Raw genomic sequence first — 15,122 nt, forward strand, 5'->3', positions numbered from 1 at the left:
TCGGGAACGAGATGCAGGAAGGCTCTCGGTTTCGGAGGGGCGTGTGGCAAAAGGGGCTGGGACAGGTACTGGGGGTTCTGCGGTAGCGCAGGTCGGGAAGCCATCGCCGTGCGAGAGGCGGGCGGCTCGCAGCGACGCTCCTGGGCGGTGCCGCCGGGAGCGGGACCCGCCGCAGGGGCCGACACCGGGGGCGGCGAAAGGCGCGGGTCTCGCAGCCACCGCCTCGAGGCCGCCCGCGCCGCGCGGAAAGTTTGCGAAGCGCCCGGGCGCCGGGGGGGAGCGGGGCGGGGGCTGCCCCGGCGGGGCTCCTCCTCCGGGGCCGGGCCTGGGCCGGGCGGAGCGGGGAGCGAGCCCCCAACCCCGGAGCCACCGCGGTTGCGGAGGGAGCGAGCGAGAGAGCGGGCGGAGGCGCCTGGGACGCGGGACCGGGGCGTAGCACCCAGGAGGAGCTCGGGAGGCGGTTGCGGGCGGTCCGGGCGCGGGGCCGGGGCGCTGCCACCATGAGGCGGCGCGGCGGGGGCTGCCTCTCGCCCGCGCCTCCGCGGCTGCTGCTGCTGCTGCTGGGAGCGCTGCTCCGCGCCAGAGGTAAGCGGCTGCCGCGGCGCCTCCCGCCCGGCTGGGCGCGGGGAGCCTCGCCCGCGCGGGAGCGCCTCGCGCCGCTCACCTGCCTGCGCCCCGCAGCCTTGCCCGGCGCCGCGCTTTGTCCCTGCCCCGTCCCGCCGCCGGACGCGGGACCGCTCGCCTTCTCCCGCCTCGCGGGAAGCCGGCGGCGGCGGCCCGGACGGGGGTCCCCGGGCGCGGCGCTGCCCCGGCCGAGCGGAGCCGGAGGGTACCGCCGCCCCACGCGGCCGCTGCTCCCCGCGGAAGTTCGGCGGTGTCGGGCGCGGGCTTTGTTCCCGCGGGGCGAGCGGCGCGCCGGGCCGGGGCGGGCGCGCAGGTTGCCTCGGAGGCTGCCGTGCCCGGCGTGTCGGGACAGCCGCCGCTCCGCAGCAGGAATGCGGCCGCGCACCCGCCACGCCGGGCCCCTTAAAGGCGCAGCCCGGCTCCGCGGCGGCGCCCCGGGCTACCTGCCTCGGCCGGCACCGAGAGCGCTCCCGCTGCGCTCGGCGCGGCGCGGCCGGGGCTGGAGCGCACCAAAAATAGAGGCGGCGGGGCCGGGGGAGGGATCGGCCGCAGTCCTAGCGAGCGGGGCGGCAGTTTCGTGAAGTCTCGTCGGTGAAAACTTATCTTTATGGCTGCCCTACCAACTGGAAAGCGATTGCTTCCTCATGCGCTAGCATTTTATTTCACAAGTGCTCCCGATGGAGAAAGCATCTGAACGCTTCTTGGAACTGCTTCTACAGAGTTGGGAGGCTTTGGGGGGAGGGGAGCTGTGTACCTCACTTTCCTCCCCTCTGTCTTCCAGCAGCTGCTGTATAATTTCACCCATCCTTTTCCTCTTATGCTTCTCTGAAATTACAGGAAGCGTTTGCAGTAGCGCTGCTGACCTCCATCGTTCTACAAGTATTGCCTCTGGGGCACAATCACATGGGGTTTGGCTTTCAAGTAATATTATTTCTTTTCCAACAAGAGATTTAATTGCAGGCAGTTTTGATGAAGGTGCGTAAGCAGCTTGGAGAGGCTGACTGCAGTCCTGTGTATCAGAAAACCTGCTTTTTGGAAACAAAAGTGCTCTTAAGTTCCTAAGTGCCACATAGATGCTTAACTGCAGTCTGGAGTGAGAAGGATCTAAAGTGCAGGTCTTAGCATGGATGCAGATCTGGATGTGTTTTATTTTGGCTGTTACCCAGGTGCTCCTAGTTAATGTGTCTGGGCTGTTAACAGCCATGTGGGGGATGTCTGTTTGTGAAGTGCAGGTTTGCTCATAGGTGGTTGTGCCTTGATGTCTTCAGAACACTTTTTATGGCACTTTGTCTCCCTTTCAAGTAGTTGTCCCATCACTGCCCTTTCCCCTATTGTCTTGTCAACTGAACGTGCGTTTAAGGTTGGCTCTGACTTCTTCCAGAAGCGAGCATCTTTTTCCATTCTGGGAAGAAATGTAAGGGCACGATTCCTGAACAACATTTTTTTCCTTTGAATGTAGGAAAAAGGTAAGGAGGTGTCAGGATAGAGGTGGCAGAGAAGATGCAGGGCTCATGTCAAGTTGCTGCTCCTAGTTCCCACCTGCTAGCATCTGCAGAGGTTTATTTCCATCATTCCATAGAAGTGCCTGTGAGGTTGGTATACAGCTTAACTGTCATAAAGCATCCACAGGCACAGAATTCACAATGCCAAACAGGTAAATTACAGGAAATGTACTTGGTCATCTACTGCTGTACCTCTGCAGGTGCAGGTAAAGCAAACAAATCTGCAAGATTGAACTTTGATCGTCTGTTAGTGGAAAAATCTGTGCCAGAACAATAAGCAGATCTGCAAGTATTGTGAGCATTAGGAAAAGTGTCTCGTGGGTAAAAACGGGTGTAGAGGGAGAGAGTTAATGGCATGCTTTGCTAGTTCATCACTATGAAGGAGGGCTAGAAGGTTTGATGCTCTGTGTGAGCAGAGGCGCAGAATGTCACAGAACCTGTCTAGGTGATGTTCTAGCTCCTGGAGCTCTGCCAGAAGAATAATGCCAGAATAATTCACCCCCCTGAACATCTTGACTACACATTCAAGTCACAGACTTAATGTGATGCCTCTGTAGAAGTATAGTTTGCATGGGAGTTAAGATCTCCTCTACCTGCGGTTGGCACCGCTTCTGATTCTGCAGCTCTGAGCCAAATGCAAAATGTTTGTATTCCTTGTGTCTGCTTAGAGCTGGTAGTAACTCTGTTTCCTGGTTATTCTGAGAGTACTTGAGTTTGCTGACAATCAGATTGGATGATATTCTCATCTCATGGTGATTATGGAATTTATCTTGACCATGTTTTCAGAGTGGTGCAGTAATAGGCACCAAGTAAGGTTCCCTACCTATAAAACGAAAAATAAGATGCTGCAAGAGAATGAAAATTGTTGGGTTTTTCTATGGATATGTATGGGTTTTTCTTTATATGGCTACTTTTTGTTGATTCAAAACAATTCCACATAACTAAAACAAGGTAGCCATGGTAGAAAACCATAAGAAACAATCCTTTTCAGTATGAAGTCAACATTATCATTTCATTTATTTAGTGTAGATGAAACATTCTTTTATCTTCTTGTTCAAATGCTTTTAGTTCTGTACTTTAGCATTGCTCTTTGCAAGAGAGAATCACTTCTTGCATCCTCATATGGAGGTATATGCAGGAGCCAAAGTAATAGCCTGTTATTTACATAAAACATTTGCATTTCCAGAGCATCTTGTGAATCTGGAGGAGAGCTTTTCTGTTCTTGTGGGCCACAAAATTTCAGAAAACTTGGAGATGTTCCTCCATATGTATGTTTGTTACAAAATGAAACGTGGTTGTGTAGGAAGATTATTCAGTTGTTTGTAGTTCAAACCTGAAAGCAGTACTTGATGTGTGTTAACTCAGAAAAGAAACAGAAGCGATTACACTTCAACTTCTAAAAGCCCTGTGATTCTGGTGAAATTAACATTAACAAATAATTTAAAAATTTGTTCTATGAAAATGATCTGCCGTTTGATATCCCTCTTCAATTTTCCTTTGCTCTTGTGAAATAGGCAAATATTATTCTTGTTTTGTAAATGTGAGAAATGAAGTGGAAATTGTCTTGCCCAAGGCCAACTCCATTTGCCCTAGAATGCAACACAAGGGAATATATGCTTCATAACACTTGTAAAAGTTAATAAAGAGATGTTTTCTTGAAAACCAGTGAAGGTTTTAAAAATGCATTAAGTACGTGCATGTCCTCCACCTTAATAGAATTCCTGTGCTGATTGGGATTTTTGTCTATTTCTCATTTTTAATAATTGCATTCCCTTTGCTGATGACCAAAAAATTCTTAAAACAGCAGAAATTTTCTTGACTCTCCATCAGAAAAAGCGAATTACAAGTAAAGTATTGTCAAAAGATGCACGCCCTGAAAGTGGACAATTCGTTTCTTTAGTTCTCTGTTATTTCCAGCGTAGTTATTTGTGATGTTCTCTCAGCAGGTTTCACATAAGGAGGTGATATATACACACACAGAGTCAAGCTGACCATCATCCTTTGGGAATGTCTGGCTCCACCTGATCTAACATCCAGAGATGGAGCTCTGGCATGCAGCAAGCCCACTCCATTGATTGGCGTGCGGTATTTGCTGGTTGTCTGTATTTCACACAGATCACAGTAGAGAACGCTAATTGTAATTGTCATCTATTAACCTAATGAGCTTGATGGTTCAGCTCTTGCTTTTGCATCTTAGTCACTGCTGTTCTTTGACATGCCTGTTACGTTAGGCAATACTCTTTTGTAGGATTTTGTTGTCTGTGCTGCGTGAAGACTGGGCACTGTAATGCTTCTTGAATCTTTCCGTACCGTCTTCCCTGTAGATTTCCATCTCTTTGTACCGAAGATAAAAACAGTAACTATGGATCCAGGGACTTGTAAACCAAAGGCTTGTGGTTATTCTTTCTGTGTATCTGGTTGCTCTGAGACTGTTACCTTGGGAGTATTTGGCTGCTGTCCTCCTGTGGGTGAGTTTATGTTCAGGTTTTTCAGCTTTCCAGTCGCTTTTTTTTGCTTCTGCCTGTTAAGTGTTGAAGTGTTCCGTCTTGTGTACTTAGTCTGAGAGACTCTTGAGCTCCAGTCAGTGTTGCTGTGAGGAGCAGAACTCCCTCAACTGCTTTGAGCCCAGACAAAAGGACACTCACTATGCAAAGCCAAGAAAATAGGTTTTCCTAAGAGTTTGTGCAACTGGACGTTGTGGCCTTGCTGAACTGTGGAAGCTGAAAACTGACCAAAACTCTTCATATCAAAGAAATGACAGGATTGAGTAGGATAGGGCAGTCAGAAGCCTGATGCTGATGCTATGAGTTACAATTAAGGATCCTGCTAGAGGCATGCTAGCACAAATTTGGGTTGTGGAAAGTAATAACAGAAGCTTCTGTTTTTCATGAGGCTCTTCTGAGGTCATTAGATTATTCTGCATGTAACCACCAGTCAGCAGGTCCACCAACGTTTAAGATTAACGGATAATATTGTGTGTGTATTAAATGTTCATACTGCAAACTGCAGTTTTACTGAAGAATGTATGACCAAAGACAGTGTAGGCTCTTGTTTCTTGAGCTGTCATATGTCAATAGCAACTCCCTGAAGTCACGATGATAGCATCAGATCTGTCCTCTGAACGGGTTAGGATGGGAATGGAATTCAGTTCCCTGGAGTGTGGTGATGAGTGTGTTTCAAGATTTGTTGTCCAGCAAAGCATCCATCAGAGCTTCCAACTGTGTTGTGTGTTGTAGTGCCTGGGTCTCTGTTCCGTAGTGTCCCAGTGGAGTTCAGTTTCCAGAATGATGTTGGCCAGCAGTGAGATGTGGACGTAGTGGTGACTTTGGGTGGAGGAGCCCCCTCTCCTGGCTACCGGTGTGGTGACTTCCTCCATGTGCCCGGCAGGGCAGAGTCGTCTGTGTCTCTTTGTTAGTGCCTGACAGCCCCTCCCGCCTGCTGGAGCTTTCTGTTTCTATTGCATAGCAGCAGTTCTTTAATCAGAAATCTTGTTAGTATTCAGGGATAATTGATCCGACTCTCTGGTAGGGGGTGGGGACCCAGCCTCGCGTCCTTCTCCTGCTTACCACCCCCAGTTTGACCCCTGTTGTCTCTTTGTTTTCTCCTGTAAAGTTTGTGCCAGTGATGTGTGTGTGTGCTGTTTTTCCAAGCAGCCTGAAGTTGGCTGTAACCAAGAGCAGCAGTAAAATAGAGCCCGATTTCCCCGCTTCCTGGCGGTTAGTTGTTCGGCTCCATTTTCTGGTCTTCTGTGTTTTTGATTTGCAGAGAAGGAACTTACTTGGTGCCCCTGGGCATCTCTTAAACCCATTAGAACAAACTCCATTATTTCCCTGTACTTAGAAATCCTCCTCCTTTAGTCCCAGCATCCATCAAAATAATGTGTCCTCTGTAAGGCCCTCTGGAAAATGTTTAATGGGATCTTTTCAACCTCAAGAACGATTCCAGTTTGGAAGGGGGAGGGGATGTGGCTAATGGAAGACCTGACTGTGACTGGAAGTCCGCTTGAACTTGGCCTGTGGCGGCACTCCCTGCACCTCCATGCCGAGGGAGTGCTGAACGGAGCGGATCCAACGCTGGGATCAAAGCTGGAAACAAAAGGCTTCGGGAGAAAAATTTCCCGTCTGGCCAAGAGGCAGCCACACAAAGGTGGTGCATAATTTATCATTCGAGGTTTATTTCTTCTCTACTTCTTCTGGAGAGGGAAGAAAAAAGAAATGACTCTCCTGCTGTTCTGAAGGGGATAAGTGATGGCTTTGGGACTCGAGGCGGGAAGTGACTAGAGGTACCACGGAAAAGCCTTTTCAGTACAGTCTATGCCCAGCTCTTCTCTTCAGAGACAATGTCAGGCATTCTTTCTTTCTTTCTTTCTTTCTTTTTCTTTTTCTTTTCCTTTTTTTTTTTTTTTCAGGGAACTGTACTTCCCTTTGGAATTTTCAAGGAGTGAGTACTCCCCTCGTCATTCCCAAGTCCCAGTGCACAGAGTGGAGCTGGTCTTGGCAAAATCAAGTTGTTTGCATTTCTGAGGTATTTGTCTTACCTTCAGGATTGGTGTAAGTGCTGCTGCTCTGTGTTACGTGGAGGAAGAAGCTACATTTGCCTGAAGGGTTTGTAGTCTAAATTAGACATCTGATAAGGATCAGGGATGTGATAATTCTAGTGGGATAGATAAAGTCCAATATTAAAATAGCATAGCTTTCTAATTAAATTTCCTTCAGCTTTGGTTTAATGGGAAAAGCTTCTGAAAGTTTTTCATTCCAATCGCTTCTTAGAACTAGGATAGAGTATTTTTGGAAGTAAGAGTTGGCAAAGAATATTAACAAAAGCCAGTAAATGGGGAAATAAGGATGAGGAAGAAGATTTAAGACTAGAGTAAATCATGAGAAGATGGGAAGGGGATACAAGAGTACAGATACCAACAGAAGCAAAGATAGGCATTTTGAAATGTGAGCCAAGGACTTGATCTGGCAGAGGAACAGAAGAACCGTGTCAGGAGATCCAAGTGCAATAATTATATGAAATCTGATGGCAGAAAAAGTTGTTAATTAGGTAGTATAAAACATAGAAGTTTTAAAAGTGAACAAGAGTACTGAGCAGAATTTAATTGCCATAGTAGGGAAAGTATTACTTTAGTAATGCTTTAAAAGAGGATATGAAAACTTTTTAGGTACCCTTGACAGTAGAGTTCCTGTCTTAGTGCAATGATCTTATGAAGTATCGGGAGCTTAGTAATGAGGGCGAGAGGCAGAAAAGGAGACATGCTGGGATAGTGCTGAGATAGTAAGCCCATGAGATAAAGGTGGTGATGGAGCTGTCTGCAGCGCTGGAATGTGGGACAGATCAGGCTTGGGAACGTGTACAGCCAGAAGGGTTTTTGAGTGGGATGCCTGGGAGGATATTTGAAGAGCAATCCTGTCTGGAAAAGTGTTATGAAACGGGAGAGTGGAGTTGAGGAGCAGTCGGGAAGCTGGAAATGGTTGCCTGACAAAAGGCATAAAGTGAGATTAGGAGATTACTTTAGATTTGGAAAGAAGTCTGGGTACGGAGAAGCAACAGGACTAGTGACAGAAAGTGACACCTTTTCTGCAGGAGGTTACATCTCCCAGAAAGAATTCCTCTGTGAAGGAGTGACTCACTACAGAGAACAGTTACAACACAGACATGTGATGTTCCCAGCCTCCTTCTCTGAAAGGATGAGAAGAAGCCTTGTGTGACTATGCAGGAAGGGTAGAGGGAAACATGCGCCCTGCTCCTTCAGCCTGTATCTCCAGCTCTGTCAGTTCGTTCGGTTTGGTGACAGCTGGTAGAGTCGGGGAGAGGTTCTTGCCTGAGGTGCAGCCATTCACTGCAGTAGAACATGTCTCATGGGATCTAGGATTAGAATAAACTAAAGACACACCTTTTTTTTTTTTTTCCTTTGTATTCCCACCCAATTTTAGTTCTAAATTTTCATAACTGCTGAATAGTCAAATCCTTTCTTTGCAATTCTGAGAGCAGAGGAGGAAAATGGGAACTCTTAGGATTACTGTCTGCAGTTTCTGTCCTAAGATCCTGAGCATAACATTAGGAAGTGTTTGGGGTTTTTTTTCCTACAATCCCAGATATTTTTTTTTCTTCTCACTCTGATTTTTGAGCCTGTTTCTCTTGAAAAGCCTGAGGTGTTTCTTACAGCTTGAGGATATGCCCCTAATTTGTGCTGCCTTTTGAAAAGGGCCTTGATCAGCATAGTGCCTATTAGCATGAGGAAAAACATAATAGGTCTGGCTTTGAGAGAATACTGTAGACTTGGTGGCATGGGAAAGGGAAACAGATGGGAGGTTGCCATTCTGAATGTTTAACAGTGAAGAAGCGTGAAAGGATGCTGATAGACACAGAGGAATGCTAGTGTACTCACATTTATGTCACAAATTCTCAAATAGCCCACGTCTAACTCTTAGTGTAATGTGGGAGAAGGTAGGTAGGCGACAGGATCAAGACTCTTGATAAGTAGTTGCCCTGCAAACAGATGTAGGTTTAATACATTTTGAATTGACAAGTGTATTCATGCCGTGTTCCATTGGTGAAAATACTTCTTTCCTGGGCATTGATATGGAAACAAGGAAGGGCTGATTGGTCTGGTTGGTGAGGTTACTACCTTTTACTGTCTTTACTAGGCTTTGAGAAGGACTGTGGTCCAGGGTCCCTGGGTCCCACTTCTGTCCTATACTTGTCAGTGTTGACTCACAACCAGCTGATTCATGGCTGGTTAAGACATCTCTACTGAGAGGAGGGTGGTAACCTTCTCAGCTGTCGCAGTTTGGACAGTCATTGCCCATGAATCAATACCCAATGTTGGCTTTTGATCACTGCATTTTAGTGTAAGAAAGAATTCAGACCTGTAGTCAGCACTACTTTAAACAACTGAAGATTTTTAGCCTTTTTTTTTTCCTTTTTCCTTCAGGCCCAGAGTTCTATTACCCATGGAGCAGGTGGATGTTCTACCTGTGTCTCAGCTCCTCTGGAAGGGCAGTTGTGCTGTTTCTGCATCTTTATCAGATCTGTTAATTTCTATGCTACAAGTACTCAAAGGCTTCTCCCCTGCCTAACAGGGAAGAAAAACCTTGCTGATACCTGCCTTCTACAATTTTCCACTGCAAATTCTCTGCCTTGAAATTACTCACCTACTCACAAGAGAAACTCATTGTTTCTCTGACATTTCTCTTATTTGTGACCTGCCTTCTCTGAAGTAGGAGATGAGAAACTGTAATCTTTTATTGCTCTCCATGCAAGTTCCAGGCTAGAACAAGAGTTAAGTTTTTCAGTCATCATCTGTGGATTTTTTTTTCCAAGCTTCGTTCTTACTTGCTATGGTCTGTTCTTTACCCACAGCTCTTTAGAAAACTGAAACTGAAAAGGAATGCCCAAAAATAAGTAATTCCTGTGACATTGTATGGTAACATTCTGTTGATTGTTCTGCTGGAGAAGCAAAGTCATGAGTAATATTCAGCTTTTCTCCTTCCTCCAGCACCAGATAATGAGTTTTTGAAAAAGGGCCCATGACCACTTTCTGTGCTGCAGGTATTTTTGAGCGAGCTGGCAGGGAGGAGGAGTGGCAGGTACTTGCCTAATTTTAACACTTAAAAGAAAAACATGTTTAGCTTAATTGGACACACAAATCTAATGTGCTTACAGTATGGAGCTAATGGGAGATATGGGGTGAATTCAACCTATGTGCCATCCATCAGTTGTAGGATAAAAGTAAACAGCACTCAGAGAGAAGCCTCCGAGCAAGGAAGGGAGTGAGACAGAAATGGCATCTTTGGTGTGTACATCTTGAGTTACTCACTCAGGCAAAACAGCTTCTGAGCTCAGGCTTCTGATTAAGTGACTGGGACAGCTGCCAAAACACCTAAATTTGTTAGCTAATGTACTGCAGTTCATTGGTCCTGCAGGTTAATCTCAGCAAGGTGTGATGCATTATCTGGGTTGTTTTGGTCTTTTTCTTGAACAATGTTGTAACAGCATGGTTTTCATCCTGTATTTCAAGGTCTTAACATAAATGTGGCTGGGATGTTAAAACTGCCTATTAATGTGTTGTGAGAAAAGAGGGCCATCAGAATTGTGCAACAGGAGACCAGATATACCTTGAGAGCCAGCCTTTCTGACCTTGCAGTCTGTGTACCAAAGTCTTCAAGGTATATCCTATTGGGCACCGTTCCCTTTAGAGATAAGTAGAATGAGGAGAGGGTCATGGGAGGGAAAGGACTGTAACTTTTGCAGCCTAAGGCTGGACTGAGCTGGGCTTGCAGCAAGGTCCTGCACTATCCAGCCTAAGGGGCCCTTGCTTGCAGAAGCTCTGTGACAATGTGGTGATGCTGGTTACTTGGTGGTCCTAGCAAGTAAAGACTCATTTGAACTACTTAAATGATGAGGCTTGTAAATACAATGCATGGATTTTCCTGCTATACTATTTGGTAGCAAATTAAACTCAATTTCTACAAGCATGAACTCCAGGACTCTGTATGTTCTTACACTGTAACCAAATGGAAGTTAATTTCTTGATTTTCAGATCTGAAAAGACGTGGCACAACTACATTTATGTAATCTGTATAGTGGTAGCTGTCGAGTAGAACTGGGAAGATTTCCATTGTTGCTGTTTCCATTAAAAAAAAAAAAAACAAAACTTGTTTTTGCAGCTCTCTCAGCCAAACAGCAAAAGCCACCTAAAAGCCTCATAAAAGTACTAGAAACCATAACTGAAATTAAATGAAAATGCTGTCCATTCCTATGAAAACTTTGCAGCTGGGATTTGGCAAACCTTTTGAGGCTAATGAAGTGAATAACTTAATCCAAAATCTTCTGCTTGACAAACTAACAAACAAAAAATGTATAAACCTGGAAGCCAGCTAGGGTTAGTTATTGTACTAGCAGATAGTAATAAATGAAATGTGCAAAACTAAGTCAAGCTTTTACCAAATACTGAACTGGCACGTGCAACGTTGAGTTGGATACAAGGATAGCTTTGTAAGTAAAACTGCAAATGTCTGGGAAAGGGAAGTGAAAGGAGACAACGAGAAGGAAATCTTCAAATCTTGTGAGTAAAATATAGAAGAGGATTGGAGAGAACAAGAAAACACTTTACCTTACCAGAAATGAAACATAATTCTTTGGAATATTTTTGTGTCTATCTCTGGATTCCATGTGACATAGCCTTCTCTCTTGAAATCTTTGTGGACACAAATGCTTCACATGTTGAATCCACTTCTGGGAGAAACTGAGACGCGCTGTCTCTTACATGTGGGTAACACTTGCAGAGCTTGTTTTGCCAATGAAAGTGTCTTTGAATTGCCTGTGGTGGGATGTGACACAAGTTCTGATGCAACATGAGAGTCTTTGCAAGTGCAGATTTTGATGAGAGCTCTTCTAAAATCTCTAGTAATTTTGTTTTCTTGTTGCTGTTGTGAATTGGTTCTTTGATTTCTGTGGTTCTCTGTTACATGATTGATATTTGAAAATGAAGTGTCTTCTGTCTGATTAAGAAATTTCATTTATCCTTGGAGGCCTGAAATACTGGCTTCTCTAGTAGGAGATAAACAGTATTTCAAACTGTCCCTAATTATCACCCACTCTCTTCCTGCAGATCCATGTCTAGAGGCGCTACAAGAAACTACTTCTGAAGTACAAATTGCATTTTTGATGTCCTCAAACAATAGGCTGGACAATGACTTGCTTGAAGCAAATGCAGTGGCTTGCTTCAGGTTACATTGGAAGTCACTTGCAGTTACATTTCTAAAGCTGCTTTGCTGATTTGGAGTCAGGTTGAGTATAATCTAACTTTATAGGAAACACTGCATTCAAAATACAGTTTGAGAGTAATACAAGGCCCATATTTTAGGATATCAAAACGAGAAGACTTTTTTTTTCCTGCTGCGTCTTGCTCTCCATAAACCCAATACGTCTCTTGGTGAAGGAGGAAAAATTGTGTTGGTGGTGCTAGGATGTTGTCATTTTTGAGGATTGTTATCTGCCTAGAATATATGCAATTTGACTTATAGCTGCGTGTCTTCCTTGATGCATGGGCTGTGGTTTCACATTGCACTTAACCTAGCATAACTGTGGGTTACCCCACAAAAGCAGTCTCACTTTTCTTGTCCATTTGATAGGTTTGCACGTGTATGTCTGTTGGATCTGCTTATTGATTTATCAACAAGTAACCTGCCAAACAGTGAAACCAGCGATACCACAGATTGTATGTTGCTGGCAAGTATGGACTTCATTGAGGAATGGAGAGAGACAAGGCCAACCTATTTTTTTCATTTGGCAATGGTTTGCTGCTACTTCTCTTTGTCTTTAATGACATTTGGAAGGACTAGCCCTGGGAACAACAGGAGGTGAGAATTCAGGGCCATGATTCACTTTCTGTGGCTTATATAAAAACATAGACCTCTTTATTACATATATAATGATTTAATGCTGTATTAGTGTCAAGATGTAGTGAAAGATCAACTTATAGATGTCGGCACTGGTGCAGTACGTTAATTAGCAATGTCTTTTGTGGTGGAGACAACTTGAAGCAAATACCTTCTTATTATTTTACTTGGGCAAACATAGGCTTATGTTCTGAATTGTTGCTGGAGAAATTGTTCATCTGAATATGAAAAGCTTTATCTGTTGCTAAGTCCTTGACTCTTCTTCTTCAATGTGGCCTCTTAAATGACTGATCCATAGTGAAGAATTGGGTTTTCACGCATAGTTGCAGAATTTGGATTGGTGTTTTGGTCATCCCACCCACCTGCACTGATGTGGTCATGTTGTAGCCTGGTCTGGACATGCATGCACAAAGAGGCAATACCACCTTTCTCCTGAGGTGATGTAGAAAAGGCAGTGATGACTGTAAGTGTTTGGTTGGTGAAACGAATACACAGATAACTGTTTGGAAACAAAAGCTGCCTAAACAGCAATTTCTCTTCTCCCTGAATGAATATGTGGCAGGCTGAAGGGGAAGATCTGCGTGGGCTGGATCTCACACATGAGTTGTCAATTGGATCACGTAAAGATCCACTCTGATGGAAATCAGAGCTTTGCATTGTTACATGCAGTGTGTGTGCATACAATAAGGGCAGTCCTTGCTCTGAAGGGTTCTTAATTTTTGAGTGTAATGAATTGATAGATGTATCAAATAACAAGGAGAAGGTCAATGAAATACCAAATAACATATTTTTCAGTATTTTTACCCATTAGTCTGTTTACTGATACTAATTGCTTCTAGTCTTCTCCACCCTCGGAATATATTTCTACTGAAACTGTGTTTTTTTCCTATTCTTTTTTACTCCTTTGACATGCTGCATACTACATTATCAGAACTGAATGAGCTCATTTGGTATGTGTGGGGTCTAGTACAGGAAGAATGAAAATTATTTTCAGATGTAATGCCCTTCTAAAAGGGTCTAGCTGCTGTTTTTGTCCTAGGTAGCACGTGTTCCTGTTTTCTGCTAGTGTGTTCAATACATGATTGATATTGGTCTAATGAAGGGAATCATATCTGAACTAGCTTCCAAAAATCTTTTCATCCTCTCTGACACTTCTAGTCTTTTTGCTGTCCCGACTTGTAACTGTTTGAGTGGATTGCAAATGGGTATTTAACCATGTATCCACAAAGGTCAAGAAATAGCAGAACAGAAGCATAACTTGGACTTGGTTAGGAATCCAAGTGTTACACCGTGGATTCCTGACTTGGAGTGGTTTAGCTGCAGCCAATGCCAAATAATAATTACTGAATGTTCTTTTTGCTTCTCTGTAGCAGAAGGCTAAATTGCTGGGTAGAATTCTGAAAATACATAGTTGGCCTTGGTGGCCATATTCCCAGTAGCTTAAATGTTGTTTCCAATAAGCTTTGACTGTCTGTACAGAATTTGACTTGAGAGCACCCTCTTTGCAGATCATGGCTTAATGTCTCACTGTGATTGTTAGACCAGGTGTGCTACTGATTTGGACTTTTTCTTTCCTCTAATGATATATTTTACAACTTCATTTCTGTAGGCAACAGCATTTCTTCTTGCAAGATTAAAGAACCAAACCATGGTAACTGGTTGCTTAAGAGCTTCTTTTATCTGCATACTGAAATCAGTGGCTTTTTCCCTAATAAGACAGTTAAAGTTTTTAAACATTTACAATACTCAAGTGCAGGATGATCTAATTCACCATATTTATTCCTTTTCATAAGAATTTCCAGCACAGCAACATGCAAACCATACTTCTAAATACACAAACACTTGGTAAACAGACTATAAGAGGAAAATAACTTCTGAGACTGCAGTAAACATGTCTGTGAAGTCATAAACAGGAAATGACCCCAGCTCTCCTGTCAGTTCAGCTCTGGTACTGTGATTCCATAAGCGGTGAAGAAGAGGGAGAAATCAAACTGGATGGGCTGAGGAGGAATTGGAAGACCCTTCCAATTTTCCCCTGCTCATCTTGCACTGGACCAAACTTTCCCTGATCTATTTTTCATCAGGCTCTGTGAAGAACTGTGACAGCTCATGGAGGGGCGTGGGCTGGAGGGCTGGCAGCTCTTTAAGCTACCGCTACTGATGAACATGAAACCACAGTCTTGAAGTTTATTTTACATTTTATGCAAATTTCAGTTTGTTTCAGGAGGACCTACAGACTGTTTTATTGCTTCAGTATAGTCAAATCAAGGCTGCTTTCTGTCCTTTTATTACAAGGTTTGTTTTGGGAGGATATCTGGCAAAGAAATCAAGAAACTAGGTTATAGGATGAAGGGCAGAAGATTGTATCTTCCCCATGGAAAACAGTTATGCTCTGCTGAGGACTCGATACCTAAATCATCTAGTCTGTATTTCAGTTTGCCAAGTGTTTCTGCAGTTTTGAGGAGGGACATGAAAATGACTGCTGAAGTGTTGTGTCAATTGGTAATTCCACTGCTTGATAGCATGCAAAAGAAAAAGAAAAAAAAAGGGAAGGAGAATGAACCTCTTAGCACTCTTCTCAGAATCTGAA

At 44.4% G+C, this 15,122-nt stretch overlaps 1 protein-coding gene across 4 annotated transcripts in view; it reads left to right on the forward strand.

Annotated features, from left to right (window-relative positions):
- The first annotated feature begins 326 nt into the window (after positions 1–326).
- The window catches only part of LRP4 (LDL receptor related protein 4), a 77,125-nt gene continuing 62,329 nt past the window's right edge, over positions 327–15,122 (forward strand). For 3 of the 4 annotated variants that reach the window (XM_048949796.1, XM_048949797.1, XM_048949800.1), the window contains exon 1: positions 327–585. In XM_048949796.1, the coding sequence (XP_048805753.1) occupies positions 501–585 (85 nt within the window). In that variant the 5' untranslated portion in view covers positions 327–500. Of the gene's footprint in view, positions 586–6,687; positions 11,921–12,265; positions 12,494–15,122 lie in introns of those variants that run through there. The other variant, XM_048949798.1, reaches the window with a different exon arrangement.

Source organism: Lagopus muta, chromosome 6 (assembly GCF_023343835.1).
Source record: "Lagopus muta isolate bLagMut1 chromosome 6, bLagMut1 primary, whole genome shotgun sequence".
Classification (NCBI taxonomy): Eukaryota; Metazoa; Chordata; class Aves; order Galliformes; family Phasianidae; genus Lagopus; species Lagopus muta.